The 18,886-nt window shown below is 41.6% G+C and overlaps 1 protein-coding gene across 1 annotated transcript in view; it reads right to left on the bottom strand.

Moving 5' to 3' along the window:
• Window positions 1-601: 601 nt before the first annotated feature.
• PCDH15 (protocadherin related 15) overlaps window positions 602-18,886 on the bottom strand; it is a 338,778-nt gene continuing 320,493 nt past the window's right edge. Inside the window, exons 36-39 of the mRNA XM_085871026.1 lie at window positions 14,074-14,144; window positions 10,392-10,488; window positions 2,135-4,305; window positions 602-881 (exon numbers count right to left, since the gene is read on the bottom strand). Of these exons, the coding sequence (XP_085727152.1) occupies window positions 2,164-4,305; window positions 10,392-10,488; window positions 14,074-14,144 (2,310 nt within the window). The 3' untranslated portion in view covers window positions 602-881; window positions 2,135-2,163. The remainder of the gene's footprint in view (window positions 882-2,134; window positions 4,306-10,391; window positions 10,489-14,073; window positions 14,145-18,886) is intronic.

The raw sequence follows: 18,886 nt of genomic DNA, 5'->3' as shown, positions 1-18,886 counted from the left end.
CCTCTATCGTACTTTACCTCTACAATTCAGTGAGACAAAATCATGGTATTCTTGGAAATACCCGACTGGACTTTGTCTCGAAGTTCTACCAAGATAATCACCTTTTAAATATACTTTCAAATCAAAATCCGGTTTGTACTTCGGTCTAGACCGAGCAATACACCATTCAATTCACATAACACACACCTTGAAACATTTTACAGGCACACCACCAAGGCACAGCACCATCGTGCCATGTTATAGTGGTTGGTGCCATACGATAACAAAAACGTATCTTCATAATGCATATTTGATTTGTAATTCTTTTTTCTTTTTGATTTAATTTCCAGTTCTTTAAAAATCTGGGGTCATTGAATAGAGGTAAGAAGGTGTGGTTAAAAGAAGGTTCCAAAAGGGTGGCCAGCCCATGGTAGGTGTGGAAATTAGTGTAACAAATAGGTCACAACACCTCGTAATCAGACTTTAGTGAAAAGACAAGGTTGTGAAAAGTTGCTACAAAACACCTTGGTGTCAGGAGGCAAATAAATTAAATGTATTTAATTTGACTGAATGGAGGAAAACTAGAGGCGGGTGTTTGGTACACCAGGCCGAAGTCCTGGTCCTAGCCATAGTTCATTTCCCTGTGTGTTTCTTTCTGGAGGAATAGGTGATGGAAGACGAGGTGGAGGGGGAGGAGATAGGGATTGGGACCGAGAAGTTTCTCCCTCTTGATATGGTGAAGTAGGTGGAGCACTGGGAGGGAAAACATCTGGGTGAGGAGCACTTGGGGGTGGATGCAGTGGGGCAGACGTGGGAGGATGCGGTGGGGGAGGAGTTGGTGCAGGAGGAGGTGGGAGGGCTGACTCATCGCTGCTGAAGCAAGCACTGAGAAGTGTAACATCCTGCGAGGACAAGAAAAGTAGGAAGGAGCGTTTTTGGTTAATGCAAAAAGAGAGAGTTTTTTTTTAATCTAAGATTATCAATTGAAATGCTTGTAAATTGTGAAAAACATAGAGTGCAGTTTTAAAGTATGATAGAGAATGGTGAGTATGTAATGAAGATTTTATGCTTGGGGACATGAAAGGAGTGATCATTGAGAAGTGAGGCAGTTAACGAGTCCTGATGGATGGAGGTCGTGAAATTTTAAAGCAAAGCAAAAGGTGTGGAATACAAAAGAACGCATGCTCAGACCCACACATTTACTGCAGAGATTGGTTTGAAGAGTATTGAGGATTCGTTGCAACTAACGACAGGTGTCAGACCAGCAATAGTTAACTCCCATTTAGTGAAGCAAGAACCCCACAAATGAAACGGTGCACAGTTGGTCACACATCAGATTTTGTTTTACAAGAGCGATCTCTTGTGAGTTAATTAAACGGAGACAACATGTTTAGATAAAAAGGCTCTGAATGGGCCATTTATACTGCAATGGGTAAACTGGGCTGCCCTGCAATGATGGACCATGATTAATGCATTTCAATTGTGATGTTGAATTTTGAGGGAAATAAAAAGACAACTAGAACGGCACTCGGTAGTGCGCATACCTCCGCCAGGCTGAACAGATGATGTTTTGTATCCCACTGATAGGCCGGATCAGCATCTGGACTTCCAAAATCGAATCGGCTTGTTCTTGTCAACTAACCAAACCAGCGACCAAGTTTTGTCATAATCCGTTAACAGCATTTTGAGATATCATGCTATGTATCGTTTTTGGCCCTATCTCACAATGGTGAAGAATCATTTAAATAATTTAAAAATTCTCATATCTGGATTCAGATCTAGATCTTCACCAAAATCGAATCAATTCATCCTTGTCACACACCCCACCTGTCCACCGAGTTTTGTCCGAATCCATCCTGCTCACAGACAGACAGACAGACAGACAGACAGACAAACGGGTGAAAAAATAACTTCCATCCACCTTCAGGGGGAGGTAAATATACCGTGCACTACAAAATATACACTGTGCCAGATCTGCAATCAAGTGTCCTGAAATTGGGCTTACATTTTGAACAGAGGAAGAGAAGGACAGTGGGCTCCATATAAAAGATTGGGAACAAAGTGAAACAGTTAGTCCAGGGAGGGTGAAAGACAGTCAAGTGAGGAAAGCTTGTTTTGTGTAAAGCAAAGTATTTAGTCATTCTGAGATGGTTACCGCATATGGCTATGGAGAAGACTGCAAATTTACAGTGCTGTCACTGTGGAGGCATCATCCAGCCTTCCGGATTCTTCTGCACTTGGTGCTTCCAAATGAGGTTGTGGTGACGAGTTGATCAATGAAAACTGGGCCGGATTTGGTGATTCGGGTGCTGTATCATCATCATCACCATCTTTATTCTTCAAACAACTTTCCTCATTGCTGGGCCCAGGTGTTTCATCATATTCACTCCTTCCACTACTCAAATTGGTCGATGATGAATTGCCATGATGGACATTACTCCTGCACATTGACTCTTCTACACAAGGATTGGTTTGCCCGATTTCAAGCTCCTTTTTAATTCTGTTTCTCCCACTTTCACCGAGTTCCCCTATCCTTAAGCCTCCGATGCTTCCTGGATAGCTCTCTGTCTCCGCTGTCATTCTCGAATCGTTTTCACTGCTTGAACTCCTTGTGCCGTTAGAATCTCTATTCTGATGCTTTTTCGTGCTTTGCGTGCTATCACCTTCACGCTTACTCTCTGCACTCATTCCTTTCATGTTGCTGGAAATGTTCTCTTCATCACTCGTGCTCTCTACACTCAGGCCCTTAATTATGCTTTTTATACTCCCTCCTTCACTTGTGCTATCTGCACTCATCTCCCTCATCCTACTATAAATGCTCCCTCCTTCACCTGTGCTCTCTACACTCATCCCTCTCATCCGACTGTAAGTGCTCCCTGCACTTGTACTGTCTACATTCATCCCTCTCCTACTGTAAATGCTCCCTCCTTCACCTGTGCTATCTGCACTCATCCCCCTCATCCTACTATAAATGCTCCCTTCTTCAGTTGTGCTGTCTACATTCATCCCTCTCCTACTGTAAATGCTCCCTCCTTCACTTGTGCTCTCTTTACTCATTTCCTCCCTCTCGCTGTAAACGTTTCCTCCACAAATGCTCCCAGCACTCATTTCTTTCATCCCACTCTGGATGCTTTCTCCTTCGCTGTTGCTGTGAGCACTAATCTCTTTAGTCCTGATACCTGTAGATCTCACTCCCTTAGTGCTGGTCCAACGTTCTTCCTCACTCCTTTCCTCTTTTTCACCTTGTTGTATTATTCTGCCATTTACAGTCTGCTCGGTGTCCAAAACTTCCTCGCTGCTTGCACTTTTACTTTTCCAACTCCCTTCTTTGCTGCTTTCTATATTGTCTGTTTCACTTCTTTGATGTTTCCCTCGAACACTTCCTACATCACTACTATTTTCTTTACTTTCGCCTGTTGTTTCACTTGCTATTTTCTCACGTTTCTCACTCAATTCTTCACCAAAAACATCATCAGTGCAAGTTGAGAATCCTCGACTAAATGAACGTTCAAGAAAAACCATCTTCCTGAACGCTTTCCTTCTCGTTGTCTCATCAATATCTTCAGAGCTCATTGTAGCTGTTGGATCTACAACCTTACATTCATTTTCACTGAATTCGGTACTGTGAGAAGAACTTTCTTCTTCTTCCTCACTGTCAGTTTCTTCCTCACCATAATCATCAGTATGCTTCCATGAATATGCTGATAATTCTGATGGTGTCTCCACTTCATGTTGAGTTGTCTCTTCTTCGTGTTCACTTTTTTCCTCTGTTTCTTGCTCAGTTTCTTCCTCTTCTTCTTGTTCAGTCTCATCATCTTGTCCAGTTTCCTCTTCCTCTTCTTGTGCAGTCTCTTCCTCCTCCTCTTCATCACTCATTGCTTGTACTTCTTCTCCTGTTTCTTCTGCATCAACATCACCATCTTCCTCTTCCTTCACCTCCTCTATATCTCCAGTAGTAGAAGACACTGAAGATGTTACTGCTAACCGTCTGCGGAAGTAGCTACCTGCGATCTCTTCTGATGCCGTCCCACTTGAACGTCTACCTGACCAGTCACGCACGCGCCGCACAATCATTGGAAGCAAGCGAACACCTCCCCAACCTCTCAAGGCATCCCATCGAGCACCCCAACCTCTTGTTCCATTATCTCGGTTTACCAAACCCTCTGCCTCACTCCCGTTTGTTGTCAATCTATCCATGTCCCCTTCAGTCTCACTTCCCTGACTACGCATCTTGTGTTCATGCATTGCCTTGCCCTCTGTGTCCTCAGGGGCTGGAGAGATCTGCCGACGTCTGTGCTGGCGCCGTGCATGCTTAGTAGATTTTTCCTGGTGAGAAGGGTTGGGAATGTCACATCTCAACAAACTATACATCTCTGCACACAATGTCACACCTTCAAAGATGCAACACAGTGAGAATTTCCACATTCAGACGTTACACAGACAAGTGCAATAAACACTGCAAATGAGCATGCAGCCAATGATCGGAAAATGCAATGGAATGTGATGGGGAAAACATTTTTCCACATTAATCTTTATTCATGATGTACCTCCATTTTTTGTATTTGTTTCCAAAAATTGTTTTCACAAACCTTCAGCATTTCTATAAGTAGCTACGAATACTACTCAGAGGCACTGTGGTAAGGTGTTGACCTCAAGGTGAATATTTAAAATCTTGAACATTTTAGTAAATTAACCGCTTTGCTCTAATTATGAGTTAAAATGAAACATAAGTCAAAACATTTAGAAATACTCGATCTCATATTATTATTGTCAATATATATTATATATATATTTTTTTCACTTCATTCTAGCGAATTTCTGAGAAATCTCTCAACATGCTGATATGTCCAAACCAACAATGGCTGTGAAAAATTACACTTGCATGTAATATTATTTGGCAGTTCATTGTTTTTTTTCAAATTATTATTCTCTTTAATCACGTTTAAAATTTGCCTGAAAGTGTCACATCTTACAATATATTGTACAAGTAGAGAATTAGCAGGATGTACGACAGACTGGTGCAGAGGTAGTGTACTTATCTTTGAGCTGTCCAGTCTGCCTTTGATTCCTGAGCAAACTACAGAATTGGAATTGTGCTTCATGTGCAGTGTGTTGTATCACAAAGTGTGTCATCCCTTGGAGGACATTAAACCCGTCTGCTAGCATTAGACGTTGGATGTAAAAATCCCATGGTGTCTTTGTCTTGACAGGATGGCCTCGAGGTATGCATACTCACATTGAAGCTGTCTATCCTCTGTTTGAATCCTGACTCAGCTATAAACTGTCATCCTGTCATCCCCTTCATCTTACTGTAAATGCTCCCTCCTTCATTTCTGCTCTCTGCACTCATCCCCTTCATCCTACTGCATTACATTCTGATATCCAGCTCATGATGTCATTTATTCAAATCAAAGTAAATTTGAACAGGTGTTTCACAGGCAGGGTGATTCATCAATGTGTGTGCCGTCCCTCGGATGGCTGTTAAACGGGCGTCTCATCTGCCAGCATTTGTTGGTGGACATTAAATATCCTATGGTGTCTGTTTAGAGTAGGTGAGCTATCGCAAGCATTCTGGCCAAATTCCAAATTCCTGCCCTAATCAGCAGAGGACACTGCATTAGTGGGACAGCCATGCCCTCAGCGAATGTTGCTACCCCGCAGCCTTGTGCTGCATATGAACAAAGAAGAAGATGGTGTCTTCGTGAAAAGTCGGTAAGTTATCACCCTGACTACATTATAAATTACTGCACTGACCAGCTCCAGTCGAACATCAATTCCTGGCCAGCCAGTACTCCACAAGAATGTTGCGGCCATTATCTGGTGCTCCAACATGAATTGTGTGGCCTTGAAATCTAAGCAATATAAAGCTCTTGATATTATTGATATCTCTTGTGATGAGGTGGAAGCACAAGACGTCTTGCTCTCACATCACGTACAGGTTGATGGCCTCAGATTTTTACCGACTCTCTTCTGCCTCCGTTCTGTCAGCCATCGAACCATCGCCAGCTCCTCTAGGATACATGTGTTATTCCAGATCCCCCCTCCTGGTTAAACTCCCAAAATACAAGCTTTCTGCCCACCTCCACTCTTTTGTTCTTCTTTTCCCCCATATGTGGAACCTTCCTGAGGTTGTTCAATCCCTCTTTTGCCGACGGCGTATTCACCAGGTGGTGCATTAACATTTCATTTCATTCCACATTCTTCTATCCACGTTTTTTTTCTTTTCCTGTCATTGACCATACCTAATCCAACCAAGTTACTTGCAGGTTGCTGTGTTTCCTCCTTTCCTCTTTTTTTTGTTTCTTCCCTTGCTTGTTGTATCCAAATGTGCTCCCGTAGCCACGCTATAAATTAATTTGACTTTTCACCATGTCACCTCACTTTTCCATGAGACTCTCATATATATATATATATATATATATATATATATATATATATATATATATATATATATATATATATATATATATATATATATATAAATATATATATATATATATATATATATATATATATATATATATATTTACGGATTTTAGAATCTGGTCTGATGAATGCATCCACACATCCAGGTCCTCAGACAGTTATTTCCTTAAATACATGTTCAGATTAGCCCCATCCCCATGTCTAATGGGAACTTAAATGTGATGCGTTGAGAAGGGTAAAGGATAGATCCCCTCTCTTATGGGAAGCTTTTTTCTTTACGACAGACACGTTCACACACATTTCTTTCACGAGCTCTGAAGCCCGCCCCCATTCTTCCTCAGCGGCAATCTTTCGTGAGCTCCGACGCCCGCCTTTTCTGAGACGACCCGTGCGCCATTGGAGCCGGGTGAGCTTGGGGCGGACGGCACCCGGTGGAGACGGCCCGGAGATATAAAAATGAGCGAGAGGTACGTTCAGGAGAGAAAAAGCGTGAGGAGAGAAAAGTGTGAGGAGAGAAAAGCGTGAGGAGAGAAAAGCGTATGGAGAAAAAGTGAAAGAGGAAAAAGAAAAAGTGAAAGGAGAGAGGAAAAAGCAAAGGGCGAGAGAAGCAAGCAAGAAGCGGGTGTCTGACCAGCGCCGACGAGACAATTCGTCCTTCCCAGTGCTTCTGCAAGCGAGCGTGTAGTGCGTGTGTGGGTGTGAGCAGTGCCACCAACAAGTGATGCACGGGTCAGTCACCAACAACACTAGGGTCTAAACCCGCAATGGATGATCTCGGTGCCCTCCAGACTTCGACTGGCATTCAAGGCCGCCCCACGAGAGGGTGCACTGGCGGGTGCACCCGCCTGGGTGGTGGGTGCTGGCGATGGACGTGACATGCACGCACGCATTTCAGGATGTTTTCGCTTCATGGACGACATTCTGGTGAGCAAGACGATTCTTCCCCCCCCTCCCCCTGAATGATCCGTTGGGTACCCTTGTCTGTGTTTAGCTGTACGTAAGTCAAGCCCTGATAAGCATCTGCTCTTTGTCTCTTTCCTGTCATTTTGATTGATTTTGCTTTGAAATTCATTCTTTATTTACCTCAGCAAATAAAAAGTTCTTTTTATTTATTTTATTATATTATTAATAAATTATTTGTCGATTTCCAACCTGTCCATGTTTGTCCTTTCCTTCCATTGGTCTAGCATTGTCTGAACCCAGATTGACTGGGAGGTAATTATCACAGATTTGACCAAAAATCGTCGGCACAAACCAGCAGTTAAAACACTCGGCCGCCCTAATTAAAATCTAATCGAGATAACATCGGTGCTTTGCCGAGGGTGCGCTCCCCGCTCCACTCAGGTAACCATGTGACCTCTAGTTAAACGGAATAATTAGACGGTGGACACTGAAACTCGTGGTTGACAGGGTGGCATTCGTGGTTCCAAAACAACCCACCGTACCGCAACGTTAATTGTGAGCGGTGGCCCCAGGTCCGGCTCTATTGAGGATAACCGGGGATTTATCCCCCTGAGTGACAAGCTGGTGTCTCGGTACCCATGGCCGCAACAATATATATATATATATATATATATATATATATATATATATATATATATATATATATATATATATATATATATATATGTATATAGTAGTTGACAATTAGCAGCGGTCGCAGTGCATTTAAGCCTTTCATTTTATTCGGCCGAGGCTGAGTGAGATTGAGACCCGTTTATACCTGATGTGTGAAACGCCCTGCAACCCATGCCGAAAAAAAACAGATTTTTTTGGAACGTCAGCCACATTGTTCCATCCAATCATCATGTAACTTTGTGAAAAACAAATTCTCCATGGGGAGATGCTCCAATGTTGAAAGTTTCATGTCAATCGCTCTTGCGGTTCCGGAGAAAACGAATTTAAAAGCGAACAAGTCTGGAGACGGCAAAATGGTACACGAGCGGTATTTGACGATGCAGATTGTTTCAGAAGTCAAGGATGAGACAATGTGATAATGTTTGACCAAGTTATAAAAATGATCAACATGATGTGGTACGAGTGACAGGTTATTAGCTGCAAAATGTCGAAAACCCGGTTTCGTTCAACAACTTTCAAAATTTGACCTTTGCATAACCTTTAAAGGTCACAAAACAATGTGGACATTAAAATAAGGAGAGAGGATACGTGCTATAGCTTATTGGAGTTAGTTCGTCGAAGAAGGTCGAAAACCCAGTTCGATTCCCACAACTTTGAAAATTTGACCTTTGTGAACTTTAAAGGTCGAAGGTCAAGGATTATGACCTTTGGTGCAAAACTTCCTCTGGAACATTCCAGGAACAATATAACGTCATATAGGCTATATGGGATTTTGCACTCCTCGGATTATCCATACTTTGATGAAATCAGCGGAAAAACAAACTTGAAGGGCAAGCTGTTTGAGATAGAGCAAAATGGTTTCAAAACTTTAGGTGGGGAATGACCTCAAGATTATGCATAAAAAATATTGTCATCCGAGCTCTCAAAGTTTGGGCGGTTGTATGATTTTTGTCAAAATTCACAATTTTCTAAGTTCGTGACCTTGTGACCTTGACCTTGGGACGAAAATGAAAAATCGAGCTCCGTGGGGCTATGCAGGTGCCGTTGGGCTAACCAAATACCGAAAACCCTGCCAGATTCGACAAACCCCATCGGAGAAGATGCAAATTGAAATCTGCTACCCCTAAAAATACATGTTTTTTTGGGCGTGGCTCCACCCATAATGGGCGCACCATGCCCATTCTCAGGAAAACACAACTAGATCATGATATAAACCTCCCACCAAAATTTTATCAGGATCGGATCAAAACCCACGGAGCTATGCTCGGGACAGACAGACAGACAGACAGACACACACCAATAACGAATATAGTGGTCACTTACTGACTCGTGAACCAAAAAAGGTGAAAAACTGAGGGCTTCGGCCTACGTTCCACAACATGGTCAAGGGTGGTTGTGGATGCCTTTAGCTAGTCATAAATAAAACAACTTTGTTTTGTATGGTAAAGATTTTCACCTTCTCTTCCAAGGAATGTGTTATTGCGAATTTTGTGTTGTTTCTTGAAGGTTGGTACGACTGAAATTTTCCGTTGAGTCGAGCAAAACGATTTTAGACTTTGATGTGAATTCACGACAATTGGTTTTATTGAAGTCGCGAATTTGCTTTTGTTTTTGTATGCAATAGATTGTGCATGATGTTGATTTACACCGTTAATGGAGTAAACTGGCCGTTTCACTTCAAGTAAGATAATTACTTTGAAAGTCCAAAAAATGTGACAAAGAGAACAAACATGCACATCCTTTAAATGGAAGGTCCTAAAAAATAAATAACAGGAGAAAACAAAGTTTAGTTTTCTTATGAAAGGCTGAAATGCTCACCGATGGCCATTAATTTTCTCATTAAGTGATATTGTTTTCATCTCATTACATGATATTGTTTTCGTCTCATTACATGATATTGTACAGCTGTAATAATTTAAAGCAAATTTGAAACCTACATTTTGGGAGGGAAAATTGAATGAACAATAGCCAATGAGTGTTATATGCATGTGTGTGACATTTCACAGGCAATCGTGGGCCTTACATGGCTGCGCCCTTGGAAATTATGAGGAAATTGACTGAAGTTGCGGTAACAATTAACTGTGTCTTCATAAAAGTTCAACAACATTTGAAAATTCCAATAATGATCAGAACTAGAAACCCATAACTTTTGAAAATTGACTTTTGTTTCACTTTAAAGATAACACTTATATCTGGACCATTAAGGAAACCAATAGATAACTAAGCTGTGATCTCTTCTCAGCATATCTTTTCCTTAATGGAAGGTATGTTCCAATTATGGCAGGAGTGTACATATTATTGTGTTCAGTTTCCACTTTTCGTGATAGTTTAAAGGAGAACCATCCTTGATGCATTCTGGATATCTTTTCAAAACCCTTGATCTGAGTGCACTGAGTGTGACCTCTGACCTGACCACGGCCTCCATCCCGGCTGTAGTAGTATCCACCATCCACTTCTGGACCAAAGTCTCCATAAAGCCCAGCAAGACGCCGACGGCTGGGAAAACTGCAACACAAATTGAATCATAATGATCAGAATCAGCAGAAGCAACACAATACAACAAAGACTCCAATCATTTCAATTATTGTCATTGTCACAACTTTCTCATGATCAACAACAAACTTTTTATCTGCAAGGTTTTTTTTCTCAGCTTCAGATATCTAAAACTACAAAGGAAAAGCAGAAACTACAATGTGTCAATGGTTATGGAGATGCTGATAATAGTCATATAGCACTAAAAAATTTCGCTCACCGATACCGTATAAGTGGGGCATTGCCCTGGGACAGCCAAATGGTGATTGGCCGGATTTGAAAACACACGAGGGAAAATAGAAACCCCATGTTTTCTCAACAGGCTTCTGTTATCTAAACTGCCCGATGGTGGAAAGAGAACATCCCCATGCTATTAATTTAATAAGCAGTTGTAATAACACAGGAGGGTGATAATAAAGACAAGCACGGCAAGAATCAATAAATTTCTGTGAAAACAATATATTTGACGATGAGAACATGAACCATGACAGAGCTCAGCCAAGCCAACACAGAACAAATAATCCTAAAATTTAAATCTATGATCACAAGCGAGGCAATGCCACAAAGGATGGGGTCAGAAAAGATAGGGTTGCAATTTAACAAATCATCCTTAAGCCAGGGCAGTAGAAAATAATTGGGCGAATGGCATGTATGCTCAAGGTAGCAGGACGGCACAGGTACAGGAAATTGGCACAGAACAAGACAAAGGCATGCATGGCAGTGAACTCATGCAGGAATGTAATTGGTTTGTGCTCTTTGGTAAAGGCCCGGTCACACCTTGACGTTTTAGCCAACGTATGCCGATTTTTGAATTTTTTTTTCTAAAACGCTGGCACACGTTGAATACGTTATGGGTAAGTTTTGATAACATTGAGAGCACGCTGAAAAACACTGCCATACGTCGTTGTACGCTGGCTTTAAACGTTGTACTTTTTGGTTGTCCTCAAATTTTTTCATGCTTGAAATTTCACGACGTATGCCGGCGTATGACTCACACGTTCCGCTACGCTGGCCACAAGTTGTATGCACGGTCTGCGATCGTTGACAGACGTCAACACAAGCTACTTGTAAGTTAATCATAAGTTGAGACACGCCGAGGTAATGTTTAGCGTACCCGAAACTTATTTCTAACCTATGATTAACGTGTTGTTGGCACGTTACGCGATCGTTGCCACACATCGACAGACGTTACTTTTAAGTTACTCATAGGCTGAAAGACGTCGGTATAATGGATCGTCCTTGCGTCAGCGTCCACGGCCACGGCCAGGACACTTATTTGCAGCATTCTTCAAACTTTTCTTCGGCATGACGAGGATGTTCACACTTCGATGTCTAGCTTGGCTATGATTCCAATTGTCCATCGGCAGCGTCTATTTAAAATAGTCGAGTTTGAACGTTTTAACACGTTCAGAAGAAACGCTTCAAATTTCAAAACCCCAGCGTCAAAAAACAAAGGCGAGTGACAGCAATTTAAATCGTTCATTGTAAACAATGAAAATAGCTGAGTGGTACCGTTTAAAAGTCGTTGAGTGTAAAAAAAATCCAATTGTTGAGCGCAAGCGTCTACTTTCAATAGTGGAGATGCAGCCATTGAAATCGTTGAGTGGCAGCCGATGAATAGCAAACCCCACGTCACCGGCAAAGATAAACTGCCGCACGATATGGATAAGTTAGGCTATCATTGGGCATAGTTTGTGAACGCCGGCTACACGATAATTATTCATTGGTATATCGTATCTATAAGTAATCAAAGCACTCTATGCGCATTATTAGTTCATTGTGCATTTGTCCAACCCGTTATGAATAGACCTAAATCGTAAAAACAAGCTATAGCTCATTGTTGAAAAAGCCCCATAAAAAATTAGCCGCGAAGAACTTCGAACAATGGTGAAAAGATGTCTCCGACCCGTGGACACGCGGACGCAAGGACGATCCATCATAACCCACACCCTCCCCCTCACACTCACCTACTACTGCCAACATGAACAAACTACTCCTAATACTAATACTAATACTGATACTGATACTGTTACTGCTGACATGGACATCGACTCAAAAAGGACTCGAAAACACTGTTGGGTTCCCCTTTTATGAGCAGCATTTTTATATACCAATTCCCAAAACCGCTGGGAACACGTCTTTATATGGCAGTTGTAAGCTAGAAACACGTTAATTTTTTTTTTGTCGACCGGAAGACGTCATTGGAATACGTCTACATACGTCGATGTGTGTTGGGACTACGTAAAGAATTGGTTCAAAGCACGTCAAACATAAGTTAGAAATTAGTTTCGCGTAAAAAAGACATTACCGCGATGTGTTTCGACTTATGAGTAGCTTATAAGTAGCGTTTGTGGACGTGTGTAAGCGTCCACATATCGTGTGTAAAACTTATCCCCATCGCATGCGGAACGTGTGTCATACGCCGAGTACGTCGTAAAATTTTGAACATGTTTAAAATTTCTTGACGTACTCTACTTACTACGACGTATGATAGCGTGCTTTAGCGTTGTACTCACGTATACCAAACTTACTCATACCATATTTGACGTGCCCCAACGTTTTAGACACATTTTTCTTAGGTCGGCATACGCTGGCAAGATCGCCAAGGTGTGACCGCGATGTTGACACTTCCATTTCTACGGCAGTTATGATTCGAATTGTTGTGCGTCAGCCTTTTAATAGGCTACGTCACGACATCGTCGGCGATGCGTGCAACGCGCTATGCCTAAGTTAGACTATCGTTGGGCATCGGTTGTGTAGGCCGACAACAGGTTCAGCATTCGTTGGTATAAGTTATCTATAACACAATGAAACGTTCTGTGTCCGTTACCAATGCGTTATACATAAGACCAAGTCGCTATGAATACGTCCGAATCTTTAAAAAAAAAACATCAAAAGTTCAACGTAAGCCAGCGTTTTACATACATTTTAATACGTTGCCATCGCTGGCTAAAACGTCAAGGTGTGACCGGGCCTTAAGGCTGCTCCTGTTATCGGTCTCTTGGATTATCCAAACTACATTGCATTTCATTCTGATCTCCATCTCATTCTGTGTTGAACTCTCTTTGGTAATGTGTCCTGTTCAAACTGCCAATGTTCTTCAATTGCTCTTGTGTCTCTGCACTGTGGCACTTCCCTCATATTCCACCCATAGGGTAGAATATAACACCCTGCCACAGCGTATATGTTTGCCATATAAAAATGCTCCCCACCAATTCTGTGCTAGCCAAACCAGGCTCAACCGCAATGGTAGGGTTTGATAGTGTATTCTACATTGGGGGAAGTGGGGTTGGAAGGGGTAGGGGCTGTGATCATAAAAGGAGGGGGGTGGGGTAGATGGTTAAACACTTGCTTTCGGGACTCCATGCGGCTCAAAGTACTGGACTGACATGCGGTCTCACGCGTATGGTCACAAAGCTCCATCCCAATCAATATGATGACCCATTGGCGTTTCCCCCAAAACACATACAGTACCTCAGTGGGGATCCCCACCCTTTCCCGTGCATATAACATTATTATGATCCATGTGCTATGATTGTTTAGATGCGTGCCTCTTACCCATCATAACCATAAAAGTCTGGAACGAAATACTCTTGGCTGGTGTCAATGCCAGACTCCATGGAAAGTTCCTGCGATGCGAAAAACCAATGCAGGTTATTCATCCAATATTCTGAACTTTTTTACAACTTCTTTGTATGAAATTTGTTCCACTTGCAAATCAAATGGATTATTGCCATCCCAAAACTCACGTTGGAGGCTCACTAATGCATCCCGTACAGTAACGGAGATCATATTATCTAATGAAGACATAAAAGAGTTATAATAGATAAAATCAACAGGAAGTTGATTAAGGTATACTAACTGCCGTAAAGGGAATCTGACCTTTGAGGTCTTTTGGGAATTACAGATCATTAAACTGAATTAGCAATATAATCCTTTCTCGAATATTTATTTTCTGTTTTTCAACTTTTTTACTCAATTGAAGTGAATTTTTTATCAATCGTCAAGCTGAAGAAGATGCTAATAAGTCATATTTGCATGATAGCATGTGATACCAAATGTTATCATCCCAACTACTTTTAAGAAAAAGTACCATAAATGAATATTCTTCGTGTCATTATTCTCCGTCATATCTGAACACTTCGATGCACTTCATACAGGTGTTAACCAACTTTTAGATCCCAGTACAGAAACCTTCCTTCTGAAGCGTCCTTGATGCAGTGGAGGTGACTGTGTTAACCTCCTCAGCCGATGCTGAACTTCTTAACCCGATTAATTGATTATTTTTGCATATCTGGCAAATAATTTTGGGGGGGGAAGAGAGGAGGAGGGGTGTGATTGAAATTTTTATTCCGCAACACCATTAATTAGCCCGCGCTCACGAAGTGAAAAGTGGGTTTGAGCGATCGGTCCCATATGTGCGTGCGTGTCTGCAATTTGTTATTCCCTTTTCTCTGGAACCACTTGTCGGATTGCCAGGAAATTTTCAAAACAGGTGCGACTACTCATTTAGAATGTTTTAATGATAATTATGACGTCATAGGTCTTGTGGTGTGGCAGCTATTTTGGAGAAACGTTGGACCTCTGTATCTCTGAAATTGCTCCATGGAAACAAAATTGACACTTGGCATCTGTCAAGTACTCCCCATGGGGCATGTGTGATTTTTTTTAATGATGTCAAAGGTAACTTTGTTATGATGTCATGATTGCATACGTAGAGCAGTACATCTGATCAGTATGAAAATTTTTGAGGGTCATCTCGGGATAAATTGGTCAACAGTGAAAAATGTATGATGTCATCAGTTACCTGGTTCGGTAGCCATATATACACACATATATATATATATATATATATATATATATATATATATATATATATATATATATATATTAAACCTTCAAAAATCTTTTCTCTGAAATGGCTGAACAGACTGAGGAGAAACGTTACAGGTATGACTGTCTATCCATGAGGACCAAAAAGTTCTCCATCTATGACACAGGTCACGTGATTTAGCAGCCATATTGGATTTACCCGAACACATTAAAAAAAAACATTCTTCTCCAGAACGGCTGGACAGATTGAGGGGAAACTTCAAAAACATGTCCCCCAAGCCTTGGGGATACCCAAGTGTGTTCAGGAATAATTGATAGATCGCATGGTTTGGCAGCCGTATTGGATTGAAGGAAAATATTTGAAAAATTCTCTCTCTTGAACCGCTGCATCAATTGGTGTGAAACTTCAAAATTATGATCCAGTGGTGATGCACAATATATGTTTCAAATTTCAACCGAATTGGACTGGCAAGAGGATTTATTTAATTTTTGAATGCGTTCTTTTTTTTTTTCTTTTTTTTTGAGTAAGGCTCACTTGGCTGCACTTGGATGGGTTTGAGGGAAGAGGAGTAGCAATTGAAGCCTGGGTCCTATCCAGGTTCCTCCTGTTGACTTCGTCTTTGCTTTTTGCTTGTTTGGGTTCCTTCTGATGACTCCATTGCAATACCTATTTTATTTGGTGTTCCATTTGATTTGAATTTAATTTTTTTTTAATTACAAATTTGCTGCCAGGAGAATTGGCTCGCACAAAGTCCTTCTCAAGACTGCATGGGATAAGTATTCTATGAATACCATATCGTTTAACAAGGATTCAAATGTCTTCTTCATTGAAGCCATAAATCTACCAGGCTGCCAGCCATTTTGTTGGGACTCGATGGCATCATTTCCCTTCCTGAAATCAAATCAAATCAAATGAAATTACTAAGTGTATTGGGTTGACAGGATGGCCTAACAGTACGCACACTCGCCTCTAAGCTGTCTAGCCTGGGTTTGAATCCCGACCCAGCTATAAACTGTGATCCCGGGTTTCACAGGAAGGATGATTCATCAATGTGGGTGTCGTCCCTTGGATTGATGTTAAGCGGGTGTCTCATCTGCTGGTATTCATTGGTGGACAGTAAAGATCCCACTGTGTCTTTAGTGAAGACTCCTGTGAGCTATCGCCGGCACCACAAACAAATTACAAGTTCCTTCCATATTCAGCAGCACAGCCACATCCTCAGCTAATGATGCAACACCGCAGCCTTGTGCTGCGTACGACCGAAGTAGGAGAAGACTTGGTGTATAAGTATGTTATACTAAGATCACCAAGAACCTATACTTTAAGGGTCACAAGCGGAGTGACAGAACATTTGGGATGACCTTTGTATATCTCTTCTTGTTCTTCTTTCGTTTCCAGCACATGGCTGCCAGTAACATCATTGACTGAGGGGCTTGGGTCTGTGCTGCTGATGTGTGCTTCAAATCCATCTTGTGCCCCTGTATGTTAGAGCAGGAATATGGAATTTGGCCAGGGTGCTGGCATCTGTTATAGGCATGTGATGATGGTTGCCAGAGCCTTGGCCATAATACGAATGCCCTTTCAGTATGAATGAAAATGATTTGAAGTAGACACTCTGTGTTTTTGAATATAATTTTTTTTTTCAAATGGCCTTAGAGTTTGAGTGCTTTCATAAAGAAAAAGAGAAAGCACATGGTTTTAGGCCATGCCATCATTGATTTATGGGGGAGGGGTAAGTTGAGAATTAAAAAGCAATCCTACCAACACTTGTTTGCTTTTTTACTGACAAGAAAATTTTCTAACAGTTGAGGAACAAACCTCTTCATTTGTTGTTTGGAAGTGGCATTGTATCAGTGCAGGGGTCACCTACTCCAGAAATAATACCACTTTAAGCAATAGTACCTCCCCCACCCCCACCCACCACTCCCCCCCCCCAACCAACTGCAAGTCCTCAACCTCCAAGCATCCAACCCCATTATCCGTTTGGCCATCTCTGAGAAAAATGGTGACACAGAAAGACAGACAAACAAACATCTCTCTAATAGGATAGATGATGATGATGATGATGATGATGATGATGATGGTGATGATGATATTCAGGAGGTACATCTGATGTATATGTATATGTATGTGTGTATATATATATATACATATATATATATATATATATATATATATATATATATATATATATATATGATAAATATGACAAGTACTTCACCACAGATTGCTTTCATTCTGTTGTAATTCAATACTTCAAACAATTGAGAAGTTGCTGTCAACCTGATAGGTGGAAGCAGGCCAAGACAGAGGTGGCAAGCAATCCATAAAATGGTCGTATTTGAGGCAAGATCTGATCAGATTGGTTCTCCCATTCAAGCCTCACTATTATTTAAGGGTTATAATAAAGGAAGTTGTTCAGCACTGTGCTCAAAGTTGGCCACGGTACTGACTCAAGAGTCTGATCTTATGACAGATACCATGAGATCGTACATGCCCATTGGGACCATCCACATCTAGACCCTTATTCTCCACTGTATTTGGCATCCATGATAAGATTCATTCATTTTGTTCTGCAGCCTGCAGCTGCTGGTGTTGCATCATTGCTGGGAGCAAGTCTGTGCCGCTGATGCCGTGCCCCCTTCTGGTTAGGGCAGTAATTTGGAATTTGTTTGTGGTGCTGGCAAATACTCGCCTACTCTTTGCAAAGGACATCATGGGATCTTTAGCGTCCACCAACTCAAGCCGACAGACCAGACACCCGTTTAGTATCCATCCGAGGAAGAGCTCACACATTGATGAATCACCCTGCCTGTGAAACACCAGGATGACAGTTTATAGCTGAGTCGAGATTCGAACCCAAGCTAGACTGCTAAAAAAAACCGAGTGTGAGTGCCTCTATACCATCCTGCTATGATAACATGTACCAGTATAATTTTCCTTTTTGTCCATCAGTGACTATATGCAGCCATCACTTACATTGATGTATAACAAGGTATATAACTAATTTACAGTGTATTTGACTTTTGTCATGTATTTCACAGTGTCTTGTACGAGTTGAAGTAGTTGCACTGTTTCTATTTTAGACCCTAGCCTTGCAAAGTATCTGATTTCATGAAGTGCCTGCTGCTCTGTTCACTTCTCTGTCGTAACACCAACTTGCTTGCTCTGTTGCAATTCTACCTTCTCCGTTGTAACTTGCGGAGTTTCATCAAAGTTTTTTTTTTTTTAACAGCCCATCCCACCTTTCCCCTCCAGGTCACATGCATTATACTAAAAACCTTTTCCTTGTTGCCATCCTGAAATATATCATTAACGGTTATCTCCATTCATTCATCCTCCTCTTCTTACCTGCGGAACTTGTCTTTCTGAGTCTGTTGTCATGAGCTCTACCCTCTTAAATGGCAAGTCTGCTGCCCCCTGCCCCCCCCACCTCCTCCACCTCATGGTCTATCTCATTTTACCTCTGAGTTTGTCCAACAGTATGGTCTTGCGGTATAGTGGGGGCAGATAACAGCAATTTTTGAGAGGAATCGT

This window comes from Eptatretus burgeri, chromosome 2, assembly GCF_056783735.1.
Source record: "Eptatretus burgeri isolate ZD-2024b chromosome 2, Ebu_testis_v1, whole genome shotgun sequence".
In the NCBI taxonomy this organism is placed as follows: Eukaryota; Metazoa; Chordata; class Myxini; order Myxiniformes; family Myxinidae; genus Eptatretus; species Eptatretus burgeri.
Note: the sequence above shows the minus strand (reverse complement) of the source record. Positions and strands in the feature narration are given on the sequence as shown.